The sequence below is a fragment of the Podarcis filfolensis genome (genome assembly GCF_964270895.1).
Source record: "Podarcis filfolensis genome assembly, chromosome: 9".
NCBI lineage: Eukaryota > Metazoa > Chordata > Lepidosauria > Squamata > Lacertidae > Podarcis > Podarcis filfolensis.
Genome location: NC_139610.1, coordinates 16,298,814 through 16,317,015, shown reverse-complemented (window position 1 = coordinate 16,317,015; position 18,202 = coordinate 16,298,814). Strand labels below are relative to the sequence as shown.

At 42.9% G+C, this 18,202-nt stretch overlaps 1 protein-coding gene across 4 annotated transcripts in view; it reads left to right on the top strand.

The window, feature by feature from the left end:
- The window catches only part of ARAP2 (ArfGAP with RhoGAP domain, ankyrin repeat and PH domain 2), a 129,182-nt gene that overhangs the window by 5,724 nt on the left and 105,256 nt on the right, over nt 1–18,202 (top strand). For all 4 annotated transcript variants that reach the window (XM_083630049.1, XM_083630047.1, XM_083630048.1 and 1 more), the window contains 2 exons: nt 7,113–8,163; nt 14,988–15,058. In XM_083630049.1, coding sequence (XP_083486175.1) covers nt 7,277–8,163; nt 14,988–15,058 — 958 coding nt within the window. In that variant the 5' untranslated portion in view covers nt 7,113–7,276. The remainder of the gene's footprint in view (nt 1–7,112; nt 8,164–14,987; nt 15,059–18,202) is intronic.

Below are 18,202 nucleotides of genomic sequence, written 5' to 3'. Positions count from 1 at the left end.
TGTCACTGATAAACATTATATTACTAGTTAAAGGTAAAGGTAAAGGGACCCCTGACCATTAGGTCCAGTCGTGACCAACTCTAGGGTTGCGGCGCTCATCTCATTTTACTGGCCGAGGGAGCCAGCGTACAGCTTCTGGGTCATGTGGCCAGCATGATTAAGACGCTTCTGGCAAACCAGAGCAGCGCATGGAAACGCCGTTTACCTTCCTGCCAGAGTGGTACCTATTTGTCTACTTGCACTTTGTTTGCCTGCTTGCGTATAATGGGAGTTCCTATATATTGCGGGAACCCCACAACTGGAGAAGCACATTTCCCTGTGTTTTCAAGGACCATTGAACTTTTCTTTGAAGCTTCGCCTAAGACGAGACAGCGCCATTAGAAACTCTGCAAGCCGTACCGAGAGCTGCATAGCTGGGTTAATTTCCATCAGCAGCCTTCTTTCCACGACTTTCTAAAATCCATTATAAAAAGTAATGAGTAAGATGCCGGTTTGCTGAGCTTGAAAACGTGGGAAGGAGAATTAGTGCAGGCTGAATACTTGCTTTCTTCTTAGGGAGGGGCTGAGATGAAAAGAAGGCGGGTGTCATGGTTACCAATCAAATGACTCTGATTATCAGAGCTGGCAAATACGTTCTGCAAGCAATGTCCTAAACGTTGTCAGGGGAATAAAAGGCTCTTCAGTTACATGGGTGGGATGGTGTGAAATTGAGTTTGCCAGTAGGGCTGATAAAGTCATTCCTTTCCTGCACTAGTGCCAGAAACTCTAAACGCCTCTCTCTCTCTCTCTCTCTCTCTCTCTCTCTCTCTCGGTGTGTGTGTGTGTGTGTGTGTTAGAGGGGTGGAGCAGCAATCTTGCTGAGTAATATTTTTAATGTTTCTTAGGTGGGTGTATGGCAGTCTCTGGAACCTATGCCTCATCCTCAGTGGAGACACAGAGCTGGTTCACACATGCGCGTACAATATTTGGTGACTCAGAGCTGCTCCTTCCTTACGGGGCATTGTGTGGAAGGTGAATTCAGAGCATGTTCTGCCTGGTGTGTTAGATTCATGATAGCTCATTTGCACATACATGTTGGTCCTTGATAGCATGTGTGTGTGCTGCCTAAGTTGCTTCATATGGCTGTCATCAGAGGCCAGCATGTTAGACTAGGATTATGTATGTATGCCCAGCTTCACATGCTCACTCTGCCATGAAGCTCACTGGCTATTCTTGAGCCTCTATCTGCCTAATCTACCCCTCCCAGGGTTGCTGTGAGGATAAAATAGCAGACCTTCCAAATGTCCCTATTTTCCAGGAAAAGTCCCGGATTTACAGAGGCCATCCTGGTTTCTGATTTGATCCTGGAATGTCCTGCTTTTCCTTATGACATTCCTATTTTCAGCAGAGAAATGGTGGAGGGTATAGAGTTATAATGAAACATTAAACATAAAAAACCCCCTTTGCTACACAAGGCTGCCTTCAGATTTTTCTAAACGAGATAAATAACTATGCAACCTTTAGAAGACATCTGAAGGCAGCCTTATATACTAGGGAAGGGTTTTTTAAATAAAATGTTTAATGTTTTATTATGTTTTTATATCTGTTGGAAGCCTCCCAGAGTGGCTGGGGCAACCCAGTTAGATGGGCGGGGTATAAATAATAAAATTCTTGTTGTTGTTGAATAGGACATTCCTATTTTCAGTGCTTTTATGTGGGGGGATGCCAGGGTATGCATACCCCTAAACATTTTGTGAATCTTTGTACTTTTGTCCATTTACTGTTTTTATTTCCCCCGATTTGAACTATAAAATGGTGATTTTCTTGAGTCAAAAAGAGAGTACTCCTAAACGTTTTTTTTTTAAATAGAAAAAAGATACTGCTTCTTTTCATTGGAGAAATGTTGGAGGGTATGAAATAGGAGAATAAAATAACACCACCTTGAATTCCTTAGTGGAAAGCCAAGATATAAACATAATAAATAGCTTTGGTTTTTATTATATACATCTCATATTAAACTAGTGATGCCATTTCAGTCTTGGGATAAGATTCATTGCAAAGTTCAGAAGCATACTCTTGGATATATTAAAGCTATGTTTCAAGGAAACAGTGTTTTATATTTTGCTTGCTTTTTCTGTATCCTAATAACCGGATATATAGATGCTGTTGAGGAATGCAATGAAAATGCAGTAAACCATTAAAAATAACTTGAACAATCAGAGCTCTATGCAAACACGACTGGTAGAGAAGCACTGTTGCACAACCTAGTGATGATAAACCAGGATGCTTTGATGTTGTTAGCTACCCATCATCAGCTGATAATTTCAAACTGGTTGATAAACTTTCCTAGGCTACATAACCTCTTCACCCTGGCAGTGTGCAACTTCATCATACACATATGATAATGTCTTGTGCAAGGCCTCTTTGCGCGATTCCTAGTTTAAAAAAAAAATGAGGAAGGAGAGCTGTGCAGATACAGTTGGGTTCATATAAAACATATACAACCTTCTATGTGCAGCCATGCCTTCAGGATCTATCTATCTATCATCTATCTATCTATCTATCTATCTATCTATCTATCTATCTATCTATCTAATCTATCATCTATCTATCTATCTATCTATCTATCATCTATCTATCATCTATCTATCTATTTAATTTAATTTAAAGTTCCCGCCGGGCTCCCTAGGCTTGCGGATAGCAGTTTAAAAGCCCATAGATTGTTTAATCAGCCAAAGGTCTGGGGAGAAGAGGAATGTTTTCACCTGGTACCTAAAGATGTGTAATTAAGGTGCTAGGTAAGCCTCTCTAGGGAGTTAGAGATGTCAGAGAATTCTAGTGGGAAATGGTCAATGTTCACTTATTCGTTTAATGTCCAGAGCATAAATTAATTCAAATTATTTATATATATATATATATATATATATATATATATATATATATATATATATATATTTTTAACATATCATTTTCAACAGTAATTAAACATACTTTTACATCTTATTCAAATTTTTGACTTCCATCAATCCTGTCTGAAAATTTTCCAATCTAATCTCTCAGTATGCATTTCTTATCTTCCCTATTACATTTCAAACTCATAACCAATATCTCTATCTTTTTCTACTTTGTAACACTTCGTATATTTCTCCTTACAAAACGTCTTGTAGTCCTACTAGCGTAATTTGTTGATTACAGTTGCTCTTCAAATAATTCATATACTTTTCCCAATCTTCTGTAAATCTCTGGTCCCACAGGTTTCGAATCCTTCCTGTCATTTTGTCCAATTCTACATAGTCCATTAATTTCGTCTGCCATTCTCCTTTCATCAGAATTTCTTCTTGTTTCCATTTCTGGGCTAACAATACTCTTGCTGCAGTTGTTGCATATAAAAACAATTTAACATCTTGCCTATTAATGTCCTGACCTATAATACCAAGTAAAAATGCTTCTGGAGAAATTAATTCAATGATTTCAATCGGTATTCGCTTTTGTTGTTTTCAGTTCTTCAAATTATATGAAATTGATTATGGTTCCCCACCCCCACCCCATGCATTCCATTTCTGTTACATTTGCAAATGAATGGTGTGGAATAACATGTTCATAATGCAATCAGCTATGTACAATTCTGCCACAAATAATAAAGGTTATGCCCGAAGGTGCACTGTAGTGGAATGCAAACAGCACTGTGTGCAATGAACACAGGGCGAAATGGAAATCTTTGCTTTCTTGCGTCCTTATCAGGAGCCTACAAATATGGCTGCCAACATTGCCAAGGCAATGAAGAATATAATTCTAGCCATTGGGAGCTGAGATGCAGCAAGTGGAAGCCATAGAATCTCCCCCTTTGAGCAGCACTTTCTCTCTTACGCAGCTAAACTAGATAGCTAGGCTGGTCTCTGTGACTGTGATCTTCGGAAGCAGTGCTGTGTGGATGCTGTTTGAACTCTCAATCAAGAGTTTAAAATTCAGGGGTCAGCAAACTTTTTCAGCAGGGGGCCGGTCCCCTGTCCCTCAGACCTTGTGGGGGGCCGGACTATATTTTGAAAAATAAATGAACAAATTCCTATGCCCCACAAATAACCCAGAGATGCATTTTAAATAAATGGACACATTCTACTCATGTAAAAACACCAGGCAGGCCCCACAAATAACCCAGAGATGCATTTTAAATAGAAGGACACATTCGACTCATGTAAAAACACACTGATTTCCGGACCGTCTGCAGGCTGGATTTAGAAGGCGATTGGGCCGGATCTGGCCCCTGGGCCTTAGTTTGCCTACCCATGTTTTAAATAATATATATTGGGGGGGGGGCAGAGGCAAGTATTTCAGGTACTTCCTAAAGGCTTATGATTATATTGCTTCAATTACTACCTACCCTTCTGCAAACTGCTACAGGTTACGACCTGCCTCTTTTCCATAAAAGAGGGAAGCGATTCACAATAGGTCATTAAAGAAGTTGGTCATTACTGGGGAAGCTGTTTCTTAGTACCGAGTTAGCAAGAAACTTGGTGTTTTGTTTTTGCAGTCTGCATTGTACCTGTAATCAAATCATGTGCTTGCACCCATGATTCCCAAGACTAAGATCGTAACTGGATCTTTCCCATGAAATAATTTTTTCTGATGATCAGGGACCTGCAAATGTTGGATTGGCTGTGATTGCTGCCAATGATCCCTTTTTCAAAGAATCACAGAACCATTCCAGCATTTCAGGGGGTTGGACTAGATGATCCTTGCGGTCCCTTCCAACTCTACAATTCTGCGATTCCATGAGTCTGTGGCTGGTTGCAGACGTAATATTTAAAGACCAAAAATGCCCCATAGACTGAGGTCACTCGCATTCTTTTCCCATCCTGCCCCCCTTGTGTATTTTCTTCCATTCTTGGTGGCAGCCACGGTGCAGTGTTATGACTTCACCAAGGTTTGCGTAGCCTCCAATATTTCTCTGATGAAAATAGGGATGCCCTAAGGAAAAGCAGGTGGCGCTGTGGGTTAAACCACAGAGCCTAGGACTTGCCGATCAGAAGGTTGGCGGTTCAAATCCCTGCGATGGGGTGAGCACCCGTTGCTCGGTCCCTGCTCCTGCCAACCTAGCAGTTCGAAAGCATGTCCAAGTGCAAGTAGATAAATAGGTACCACTCCGGCGGGAAGGTAAACGGCGTTTCCGTGCACTGCTCTGGTTTGCCAGAAGCGGCTTAGTCATGCTGGCCACATGACCCGGAAGCTGTATGCCAGCTCCCTCGGCCAATAAAGCGAGATGAGCGCCGCAACCCCCAAGTCGGTCACGCCTGGACCTAATGGTCAGGGGTCCCCTTTACCCTTTAAGGAAAAGCAGGACATTGCAGGATCAAACAGAAACTGGGAGGGCTTCTGTAAATCGGCAACTGTCCCCGGAAAATAGGGACACTTGGAGGGTCTGAGCAAGGCCGTCTTTAGCAGATGCGATGTCGGGGTGCAAATATCTGCTCAGCGCCCCCAAATTACCACGGATAGTGGGGGGGGGGAGTGAAGCTGCACACTGCCAGCCATGGTGTGTGTGTGCGCACCTCTCCCTCATGCCACTCTCCTCCCACGGAGGCTGGGGAAGGAAACTGCGTGCCCGCCAGCCATATAGTTGAAGGGGTACAGCTGGTGGGTGTGCAGGGAAAGGGGAGGCCATTGGCAAAGCCGCGCAGCTCTCCCACTCGCTGGGGTGCCCCTGAGAAGCTGGCGCCCTGGCGCGCCGAACCACTAAGCCGTATGGGAAAGACGGCTCTGAGTCTGAGGTTGAAGTTGGCAGCAGTGTGCTGGGTGGGGAAGAGGCAGGCAGCAGCAGCAGCGCCTTCTATGTGTCAGTGGCTCTACCACTTGCCAGGATCGGGATGGGTCAGGATGAAGTGGTAGTGAGTTTGGAGGAGATCTGGGGTGATCAGTGTGGGCCACGGATATCACCAACCTAGTCTTCCTCTGACCTTGGCTTCCAACAAAATATTAAAAATACAATAAAACATCAAACATTAAAAACTTTCCTAAACAGGGCTGCCTTCTGATGTCTTCTAAAAGTCAGATAGTTGCTTATTTCCTTGACATCTGATGGGAGGGCTTTCCACAGCGGGCGCCACTACTGAGAAGGCCCTCAGCCTGGTTCCCTGTAACCTTGCTTCTCACAGTGAGGAAACCACCAGAAGGCCCTCGGAGGTGGACCTCAGTGACGGGGCTGAACGATGGGGATGGAGACTCTCCTTCAGGTATACTGGGCCGAGGCTATTTAGGGCTTTAGAGGTCAGCACCAACACTTTGAATTGTGCTCGGAAAATTACTGGGAGCCAATGTAGGTCTTTCAAGACCGGTGTTATGTCGTCTCGGCGGCCACTCCCAGTCAGCAGTCTAGCTGCCGCAGTCTAGCTGCTGTCTTTCTAACTAACTGAGAGCTGGAAGAGGGCCCCCACCCACTTACCACTTGGCACAGAGCCCCCTTTTCTCTGTTCTCTTAATGGCCCATCACTCAAGCTGGCCTGGCTATTACAGCAATGGAATCTGTGAACATACAACTTACTTCCTCCCCCCCCCAACCCACAAACTGGTCTGGCACCCACAAATTCATAATAATATTAAGAGGAAGTGGAGTCAAGGGGAACAGGAAAGCTATATACAGCTCTTTTGGTTGTGTGAGCTTTTGCCTAGTTGCAACCTTCTATGAAATCTCCGAAAGACTCCCTCCCCACACCCCTAAGCATCTTGCCCTCCCTCCTTAATATATATTTGTTTAAGACTGGGCCTGTCGGAAGAAAAAGAGAACTCAGTTTCTTCCAATTTAGAAATGCTAGGAGAGGGTACCTCCTCACCCCAGGCAACCAGGCGAATGGTTAATTGCAAGCTTGTGTTCACTCCATTCTTGTTGTTTTCTGTAATTGTGCAAGCTTTAGGGAGCCAGCGTTAAGAGGAAAAGTAGCACATATCTGATATCTGTTTTTAAAATCTTCTGGCACAAAATAAAAGCCCAGATGCTTATTTGCTCTGTGATGATATGTACTCCACAACCAAAGCATTCAAAGTGCTTCAAGTTCTTTATTTATAGCAATAAAAAAGTGCTGAACTTGGACTATGAAGTACCTTTCTAATACATATATTCTTTTCCTCCCCACGCACTGTAGGGTTTGAAGGTGTGTGTTGAATTCATATATGCTGTTCCTGCTCGTGGAAGACATTTCATTCTGTCCAGGGGGCTTAAAGAAGCATTTTGTCTCGCTTCTGAATATGTGTGGATAGCACTGTATGCTGTTTTGGAGCTCTGAAACTAAGGAATGAAGTTGCCAGTATGTCATTCAGGGACGTTGATGTGGATATAAAAGAATTCCTAGTGAGCATCAACCTGGGGCAGTACTTTCAGAACTTCCAAGACTTCGGCTATAATGCTTTGCGAGACTGCGTGGAGATAAACAACAGTGTGCTTCAACAAATTGGAATAACTCCTACTGGGCACCGCAGAAGGATTCTCAAGCAGTTGGAGGTCATGTTTGCAAAAATGCTCGAAAAATCTGTGCCTGTTGAAAGCCAGAAAACTGATGATGCCGAAGAGTTGGGAAATAGCTGTTCACAGCCATTTTGCTGCAGTTCCAGCACGCACATCCTAAATCCAAACGGCGGTGAAACAAGCTGGATACCCAGTGAATGGGCAGATAAAGCTTGTGGCAGTAATTACACGTATGAAGATAATAGCAAACTTTCAGACCATGAGTCATTAGAAGTCAAAGACGTGTCTTCAGGTTTGGATTCTCCTAGCTCATCCTGTCAGGACTTGAAATGCTCAACAGATGTTGCCTCTGTTCCGAGGAATGCAGTGAAAAATGTGATGTCCAAAAAGATACCCCTTTCACTCAGCGAAAAAGTGCACTCAGAAGCCATCGATTTTCAGCCAGGTAACACACCGGAAGAAACATCATTTCTGTCCTCTGGTTTTTCTTCATCTGAAATGAAGTCTGGCAGAGATGAGCGCTTGAAGTTTTCGGAGCTGGAAAGCTTGTCCGATACTCCACCAGACTCCCCGCTCTTTGAGTTTAAAGGCGAAATGGTAGAGAACGATTTGTACCGCACTTGTACTCAGAGTACAAAGGGAACTCCTAGGCCAACGCGCTCCTTCATGCTCAGGCACCGTCCTGTTCCCAAAATACCGGGCTCTTCCTCAGCGGTGAAGGCTTTGATGAGGTAAACTTTAATAAATTTCTATGTTTTGTGGTGCTTTTGGAGTGCTCAATGTGCTTTGTGTACACTGTTTCAGTAATCCTTACAATTCTTACAGGTTAGTCAGTTTTATTCCCCAGAGTGGCTGGGGAAACCCTGCCAGATGGGTGGGGTATTATTATTAATAATCTCTGTATTTCCAGACAGGGAGTCTGAGGCCGATGGTCATCCAATGAGTCCATGGCTGATTCAATATTTGAACCAGGAATTTTTTGCTTTGCAATTCAGTCTCTTGACTGAGCTCTTGAGTTGAAGAACAGGGATGGTGATGGGGCAAGTGTGGCTTATTGCAGAAATGTAGATAAACGTGTGAGAACGTAAGTAGGGTTGCCATATTTCAAAAGTAAAATTTCTGATACCCACAAAGTTGTTGAGCTTCACCCTAAATAGTTTTAAGCTTTTGGAGCTATTTCCGCTGCTGACACCATTCTTACGTCCGAAGACCAGGACATGTCAGGAGTTTTCCTGACGTATGGCAAGCCTAGGTATAAGGGAAGGGAGGCTTCAGTAACTATTAATATGTGCTCTTGAGCAACCACACTATCATGTGACAGAGGTTGTTCCACAGGGTGGGTGCCACTACCGAGAAGGTCCTCTGTAACCTCACTTCTCGCAGGTAGGGAACCGCCAGAAGGCCCTCAGAGCTGGACCTCAGTGTCCAGGCTGAACGATGGGGGTGGAGACGCTCCTTCAAGTATACTGGGCCAAAGCTGTTTAGGACTTGAAAGGTCAGCACCAACACTTTGAATTGTGCTCAGAAACGTACTGGGATCCAATGTAGGTCTTTCAGGACCAGTGTTATATGGTCTCGGCAGCCACTCCCAGTCATCAGTCTAGCTGCCGCATTCTGTAGTTTAGTTGTAGTTTCCAGGTCACCTTCAAAGAGATGATGTGCTCTGACATAATCTCAGATATGTTTCCATGCCCATTCAGCAGCTGCCAGTGGCATGAAGTGGGGGAATGGGCAATGCTCATTGCAATAACTTCAGGATTTGGGTGAGGTTGAACTATACACTTCAGAGGGGAAAACCAGAACTGCATTCAAACCATTTTTGTCAGCTGCTCTATTCACCTCTGCCCTGTAATAGGCAGCCCTCAATTTTGTGGTCATGATGCACAAGCCACAGAACTGTGGTCACCCTTTCTTTTTCAATTAATTGCATTAAATGCCATGCACAGACACTGAGATCTGTTAAGAGATGCAGACTGCTGAATTTGAAGCTAAGGTCTTTATAGTTAACGCTGCTGCTTGTCTGTTAGTGCTTAGATTCCTCCCCAAGCTCTGAAAAAGTTTAGTGTCCTTGTGTAGTGCACTTATCTAGTGTTCTTTCATGCCTCGATTTTTAAAAGAAAATTTCTATATTATTATTCTCCTTACATATGGCTAAGGGACAGATTCTCTCCCCACTTCCCTGAGACCTTTACCTGTCTTTGAAAATTGCCTCCAGCTTGTTAAGCACAGATTATAGAAGTCTCTGTGTCCTTAGAAATGTAAAGGAACTTCTGGGGATATGGAACAGCGCAGCGGTGCTAGCAGCATGGTTGTGAATTCTACAGAGAGCTCATGTTTTGTCACCTCTTATTTAAAGTGTGCTGCAGAGATATTTTTTTTAAAAAAAAATAAAAATAAATGTCCTCATTGAAATTTCAATACCAAATCTGTCATGCAGAGTAGCCGCATTGAGCAAATAACTCTGTGTTCCCCACTCCCACTTCTATTCTAGGTCCGGGATTGTATTGTTTAATTGGTGTCTTATTACTTAACAAAATATGTTACTTGCAGTGCTGCATTCCAGCCGACTGTTACTTTGTAGCTTGAATGCCTTGGGAAGGTTACAGCGTTTGGGGATTTTTAGGTTAGAGAAAAGGCGAAATGAAACAGGTGTATAAAAATATTTATGGAGAAAGTGGATCGAGAGAGATAAAAAGTCTTTCTTCTTGTCTCTTAATACTAGAATTTGGGGGACATCCTGGATGTTGAAAGACAGACCAAACAAAGTACTTCTTCGCAGCAACTCAGACAGAGTTGCTGTTGTGCTCAGTTTTTGCTTCCCATAGGCCTCTGTGAAAACAGGATGCTGGACTGAATAGTCTAGCACAGGCATAGGCAAACTCGGCCCTCCAGATGTTTTGGGACTAGAACTCCCATCATCCCTGACCACTGGTCCTGTTAGCTAGGGATGATGGGAGTTGTAGTCCCAAAACATCTGGAGGGCCGAATTTGCCTATGCCTGGTCAAGTAGGTTCGGATGTGATCAATGTCTTAAATACCGTATTGGCCCGAATATAAAGTGCACCCACACCTTTAAAATTCAAGGCTTATTTGCGGGTGTGGCCCGCCTCCTGAATGGGGAGCAGCCGACACCCTGCTCCCAAAGCTGGTGCCAGTGCCTGGCTCTGAGCACACTGCATGCCCACCTCCCAACACTACTGCCTCTGGGCAATACCTCCCCAAGCCAGTGCCAGGGGAGGCTTGGGAGTGGTGGGTGGGCTGTGTCCCGCTGTGCCGCTGAGCCGGGCTGCTCTGGGGGGGGGGGGGAGGCACATCGCTTTGCCAGTGGCATCCCCCCTTTCCCCTTCCTTACTGTGGCTCAGGGGAGGCTTGGAAGAAGTGGTCGGGACGGGCGCCATTGTCCCACACCCCCTCGTGGGCAGCTGTTTCAGCAGCGATAAGGTAAGGTTGCGAATATAAGCCACACTTTAACTTTTCACAATAGAAATTTGGGGGGAAAGTGCTGCTTGTATTTGGGTCAATACGGTGCTTCAGTTCATGTGCTCCCCTCCCCCTTTTGCAGAAGGAACCTTAAGACCTGTGAATGTGATGAATTTGTATTTGTTGTACACCAGTTTAGCTGTCCCAGACGCGGCTTGGCTTGCCTCCTTGCGACTCTGGCCTTGATGAGGGAGCCTGTCATAGTGGCACTTGGTTGCACCCCATTGCACCCTTCAAAAATCTGCACCCGGGTCCCGGGTCCCCACGCTATGCCACTGGGTGGATTATAGGAATTTGAGACCGGGAACATTACCCAATGCTAGACAACCTTCCATTGGTGCTTTTGTAAAGAGATCCTCTCTCATTTCTGCATTACATCACTTCTTGATTTTAAATCTTTTAGAAACTCTAATGCGCTATTTTGAAAAGAGCAAATTAATAGCACCAGCTCTCAGAATTTCAAGAGTGTCATGTTGTATTCGGTTATGTTACAAGACATGAGTGGTTTGACATGATGTGAGCGTTGCCTTTGTTTCCTAACAAGATTCAGAGAGACTTTGTTTTGTAATTTTAATAAAAGTAATGAGTCACAGTTTCCTTGTCTGAGAAACCTAATTGAGATAATATCAAAGTGACATGCTGCCTACATGATGACACTTATTTTGCAATTTTTGAAGACTTTTAAAAAAGCCTTTCAGTTTATGGGAACAGAGAAGGCCCACAGTTGATTCACTTGCACAACAGCTGTGAACATGGGCAAATTTATACTCTAAACTCCATAGTTAGCCTTCCCCAACATCCACATGTTTTGGATAGCAATTGCCATCCACTCCAGACAGCATGATGAGGCTGATGGGAATTGCAGTTTGAAACTAGGGGTATACATATTTTTGAGTCCATTATGTCTTCCCTTTCCACAAGGGGATGAGATACCTTGGCACCTTTTGGAAGAAAGAGCAAGCTAAAAGTTAATTAATTAATGCCCATTCTGTGTGGACTTTTATCAGTCTAATTCTGAAGAATCATACTTTTTTGGGGGTTATAAACAAGTTCAGAAGTTTTACGTGAAGACTTTTCTGGGAAGCCAACTTTTTTATTTTATCACAGATTTTATTCTGCCTTTCTTTCAAGGAAGCAAGGGCAATTTGCACAGGGTTTCATCCACTCATCCCATTACATATCTTGAAGCATATGTTTTGGATTCTAAACTGCTTTTTGATTTTTTTGAAAAATCTTTTTCTTTGAGAAGATTTATATCCTTGTCTATCTTTCTGTATTCTTGGCATGGATCTCTATTTTCAATATGTATTGCTGAGGAATAATGCTGTTTCCATTATTCAGAATGTACTTCCGCCTAAAAATTAACATAGCATGTTTGGGACACACACACACACACACACACACACACACACACATATATGCAAAAAAAACAGACATGCCATTTTTTAAATGAATTTTCGAAATGGTTGGCTTGCAACTTTGCATAAATACATTGTTCTGCATCCGAAGTGCTGATCAGTTTGCCGTTGCATTTGATGTTGAGATGTTGCTTATCATGCTTCCTGTCAAAGCGACTGGCTGATTTCTGTGCACAGTCATGAGCCGTTGTATAAGTCTGTTTTATTCTACATTGTTATTCATTCTCTGCCATAGACTTAACAATGTAGCAAAACACTTGCTTTTTAGTGGATGTGTGGCAAGTGTTTGGAGACCTTGGACTCGGAGACACTGGCAAAGGAAAAACGCTTTATGTGTGTTGTATGTGCATTGTAACCCTGTGACACCAGATGGCGCTGTGGACTCCCGTTTTTGCCAACCCGATTTCTCATACAAAGTTTACAACGCATTTAACACTTCTTTGACATGTCTAGATCCAGCCCTTATCCCTTGTTCAGCACATGTATCAGTAGCTGTTAATATTCTATGTCACTTTGCATATCATGCTAAATCATAGCATGACATTCTGGAGGAATAAGGTACCATGAACATCCCTCCTTCTCTACTTCCTGTTTAGGGAAGTTTTTAATGTTTGATGTTTTATTGTGTTTTTAATATTCTGTTGGAAGCTGCCCAGAGTGGCAGGGGAAGCCCAGACAGATGGGCAGGGTATAAATAATCAATTGTTATTGTTGTTATTATTACTTCTCCCATATAGCCAGAAGGAGTTCAGAAGCTTTTTCTTTTGGCTAGCCATGGTTTATCCTGTTGCCCTGAGTGACGTGTTTTAACCAGTACTAACAGTGGTCAATTTCAAACAAACCAACTTCAAGCAATGGGTTAGAAAGCGCTTTTTTTAAAAAAACCCATCTATAGTTGGTATTGATCACAGCTCTGGCTGGAGACAGTATGGTAAGCTGTGCTTAATTAAATGCAGAACTGCCAATAATAATGATAATATTAATAATAATAATAATAATAATAATAATAATAATAATAATAATAATAATTTATTTATACCCCGCCTATCTGGCTGGGTCCCCCCAGCCACTCTGGGCGGCTTCCAACAAAACACTAAAATAAAACAACCTATTAAACATTAAAAGCTTCCCTAAACAGGGCTGCCTTTAGATGTCTTCTAAAAGTTGGGTAGTTATTTTTCTCTTTGACGTCTGGTGGGAGGGTGTTCCACAGGGCGGGTGCCACTACTGAGAAGGCCCTCTGCCTGGTTCCCTGTAACTTGGCTTCTCACAGCAAGGGAACCGCCAGAAGGCCCTTGGCACTGGACCTCAGTGTCCGGGCAGAACGATGGGGTGGAGACACTCCTTCAGGTATACTGGACCGAGGCCGTTTAGGGCTTTAAAGGTCAGCACCAACACTTTGAATTGTGCTCAGAAACGTATTTCTCTTCCCAGCTGTATGGGGAAGGAGAGGAAATGGCAGCACACAAACCCAGCTTCCATTGAAGCTTGTGAACTTCCTATTAAACCTTGATTTAGTGTGAAGTGCAAACGTGTCCTTTTGGAATAAAAGTACCATGGATATTCATTGAATTCCTAGTTATTTGCTTCAATAGTTCGGCGCTGCCTTTAGATTAGGTGCTGCAATAGAAAAGTGGGGGCTCATCTACACTCCCACCTACCCTAACGCTAGAAAAACCTGATATTTACTGCAAAATAGGAGAGAACTTCAGTTGGGTTTTCTCAGGATTTGCTCCAGTTGAGCACTATCCGAAGAACTGTGCATGCACACGAAAGCTTATACCCAGAACAAATTTTGTTGGTCTCTAAGGTAAAGGTAAAGGGACCTCTGACCATTAGGTCCAGTTGTGGACGACTCTGGGTCTGTGGCGCTCATCTTGCTCTATAGGCCAAGGAGCCGGAGTTTGTCTGCAGACAGCTTCCGGGTCATGTGGCCAGCATGACTAAGCCACTTCTAGCAAATCAGAGCAGCCCACGGAAACGCTGTTTACCTTCCCACCAGAGCGGTACCTATTTATCTACTTGCACTTTGACGTGCTTTCGAACTGCTAGGTTGGCAGGAGCAGGGACCGAGCAACGGGAGCTCACCCCATCGCGGGGATTCAAACCGCCAACCTTCTGATCGGCAAGTCCTAGGCTCTGTGGTTTAACCCACAGTGCCACCCACGTCCTGGTCTCTAAGGTGCTACTGGACAATTTTTTTTTTTTATTTCTTCCGACTGCATCAGACCAACACGGCTACCTACCTGAATCTAGCAAAAAGCAGTGGGACAAAGGCAAAACTGCCTTAGACCTTTGCCTAGGGCAGGCGGAATAATAGAATCATAGAATGGTAGAATTGGAAGGGATCACAAGGGGCATCTAGTCCAACCCACTGCAATGCAGGAATCTTTTGCCCAACATGGAGCTCAGACTCACAACCCTGAGATTAAGGGTCTCATGCTCTACTGATGGACCTATGAAGTGTGGACAAGCCCTATGGCAAAATATTAACTGTGCTGAAAAATGGAAAGCAGCACAGAACGTTAGTGCTAGCATTTTGTTGAATAAACATGACTGGTTTTTTTAATCTGGTGACTTAAAGTCTGTATTTCCATCAGAGTAATTAGAAGCATGTTCTGCCTTATATTTATCTCTTCACGTTGGTGTTTTTTCAGCTCCCTTCAGGAAAGAAGAAACGTGAATGGTTTAAGTCTCCTTTGTTCCGAGACCCATATTTCACAAAGAAGTAAGTTGAACTTTGCAGCTATGAGCAAATTATACTGAATTATTGGAAAATGTAAGAAGAAAGCAAGGTGATAATAAATTGGTTTTTGTTTGTTTGTTCTCCCCATTATTGTAATTTTATTGGTGTTAGCCGCCCTGAGCCTGGCTCTGGCTGGGGAGGGCAGGGTATAAATAAAAATTTATTATTATTTATTATTATTTGGGAAATATAGCATGATAATATTGAGAAGGCCATCTTAATAAACAAAATATCTTTATAGATGATAAGCTGGCACATCTTACATTTTTTGAATTATTTCTTTCAAATAAAGAAAATACGCTAGCTTTACTTAATATCTGTTTTTTCCGGATAGCGTAGATTTGCTTCGGTTGTAAGGAAGGAAAAGTGCTTGAGCATAGCTCAAATGTCTTGTATCTCCCCCAGGGAGAAATGTGCTCACTGTTACTGTTCTTCTGTGGAGAACATGTGCAAGGTTTGTTTCAGGTGTGAAACCCAAGAACCACAGAAACAGGATGTGTGAGTCACATGTGCATTCTTTGATGCTGCCTTCTCATCACACTTCACAAAGCCACTTGCGATGTACTTTTCGTACCCTGTGCACTTATCAGTAACCTTTGATCTCTTCCTTCTTTGATAAATGCTAGGGGAGTGCATATATAGTCTAAGTATGTGTGACGGTAGCAGAATCTGTTTTCAGAAAAATGTGTGCCACCAGACAGACAGGCAGGCAGTTGGGGATAATTCATACAAAGAGGGGGTGGTGTCAAACTGTTCTGTTCCCAAGTTTCTCTTCTCAAAGCTTCTTCTTCATCCTACTTTTCTCCAGTCAGGGCTTGCTTCTGGAACTAGTTTCAGGAGAAAAACTTTGCTTCAAACTTCTTCTGAGCAGCTGACATTTTAAACAGGCAGGTCCTAATGTTGTCACCACAAATTAGATGCTTAAGTAAAGTGTAATACAGGCAGGGCAGAGCGAAGGAGCAAACTTGGAGCTCATTCTGTTCGTCCCCTGATTTCTGGTCACAGATCCAAGAGGTCTTTAAAAAAATAATAATTATCCCACAACTTTCTCTGGGAAAACCTGTTGTTTACCTGCAGAAAATCTGATGAACACTTGTAAACAGTGGCTTTTCCTGTGCAAAGCGACGGGACAAAAAAAAAAAGAGAGGAATAATTTGTGTAGTCAAATGAAATCGCAGGCAGGATTTGAATTATGAGCAGCGGACTGAGGATGACAATAAATGTAACAGAGGAAATAGGTATTAGATGTAGTTTGACATATAAAGCAGCAGAATATGGGTGGAAAAAACACCACAGAGGTAAGGGTGGGATATCACCTTGTTCATTTTGCAAGAATATTGAATTTGAAGTTAATGTGTCAAAACTGAATGAGAATCCGTTATATATAAAAAAGAAGCTCTTGGACTGTGACTAGATGGGACAAAAGGACGTGTGTTTAACAGTGGAAAAACTGAGATGTGTTTCAATTGGTATGTGTGTGTGAATGAAAGGAGACAGAGAGAAAGAGGGTTTTCTTTTGGCTCATTTCCCTGCTCCTCAGTCCAAGGTGCACAGAGGACTGCCCCTACAAAATGTTCCAGTGTTAAACCAGCTATCCAAATAACACAAGATCAAAGCTAAATTTCACAGTGGAAAATGACAAAACAAGAAGAGCAGCAGGGATATATTCTCATCAATTGGAAAATGCTGTTTAAAGTCGAGAGGGTTTCTGAGCCCAGACCGAGAGAATGATTGACACGGTGGGCCCTGCCATAGGATCAAAGGCCCCCCACCTCATTCGCCCTCTCACACCCCTACAAACATTTATTCTTTAACCTTCCTATTCCATAGGACACTCTGTTTTTTGTTTTTATTTTGAGACTCTTCCTGGTTTTCAAAGGGAAGTCTGACTCTCTCTTGGGTGTGCAGAAGTAGTCACATGGCTGTTTGAATCCTTGCTCTGGTGTTTAATTGAATAGCTGACACTCTCCCCAAGGGCAAAGGATTAAGGAGAGTTAATAGCGTTCCAACTTTTTTCCTCCTGTGAAGATGGCTAAACAACTGCTTGAAGTGAACTTCTGCCTGCTCATATTTAAGACTTAACCTGGACATGTTCAGGCACATTTTGTGCTCTGCAAAATAACCCTGCTGTCAGCTCTAGGCCTTTAAAAACCACCAAACAATTCTCCCACCCCTTTGCACCCTGGAAACCATGAGACGACTTTGAAGGCAGCTGGTATTGTTTTGTTTTGTTTTTTGATCTTCCTCTTGATTCTTTTTAAAGTTTACATCCACAGCTTTCTGGCTGGAAATAGTAATGACTGGAGAGCTTCAGCTTCATTCAGTCAACATGATGTTAGGAAGAATCATAGAATTGTAGAAACTGGAAAGGACCACAAGGATCATCTAGTCCAACACAGGGATTGAACTCACAACCCTGAGATTCTGCAGATGTTAAGAAGATGTTGAGAATAAAATTTTGTAATGGAACTATTGATTAAATAGAGACAGATGCTCTTCATTTAAATACAAAGGGTGCATTTTCATTACATTCTCACAGCAACGTAGCACATCTTTGGAATGCTAGGTCAACAGGTTCAATTTATGGCACCGCACCACTGTGAAGCCATTACTGCGTTCTTGTTTCAGTGACCCACAAATGGACCCTTTGGAGAAGTGGGCTTTAGAACTGATAAACTCATGGTCTGTTTTGGATTTCAGAGCAGATGTAGAGTTCCTTTCAGAAAAGATGATCTTAGTCCTTTGCATAGCATCTCTGATCACCTTACTTGCATGATTTCAAAGAAGCAAAGCGCTCTAGCCCACATTTATGGAATCTATCATGAGTTGAAGCAGGTTTCTTTTCTAAGTAAAGAGTGTAGCTTGGACCAAACAAGCAAGAAGCTCCATCAGTGATGTGTAAGATCGAGGAAACTAATCATAAATGTACTTTCTTTCACCATGGTTTCACCTTTATGATGGGTTTGCATTTCCTTTGCAAGAGAGCTAGCCAGTCAGCTACTGCAAAATAAATATCTTATAACTTGGAAAGTGGATTGGAAATAAAATCAAGGCTGTTGATTCTACATAGGATTCCTCTTTAGGGGTCTCGATTCCCATATGCCCAGTCTAAATCAGAATATAGTA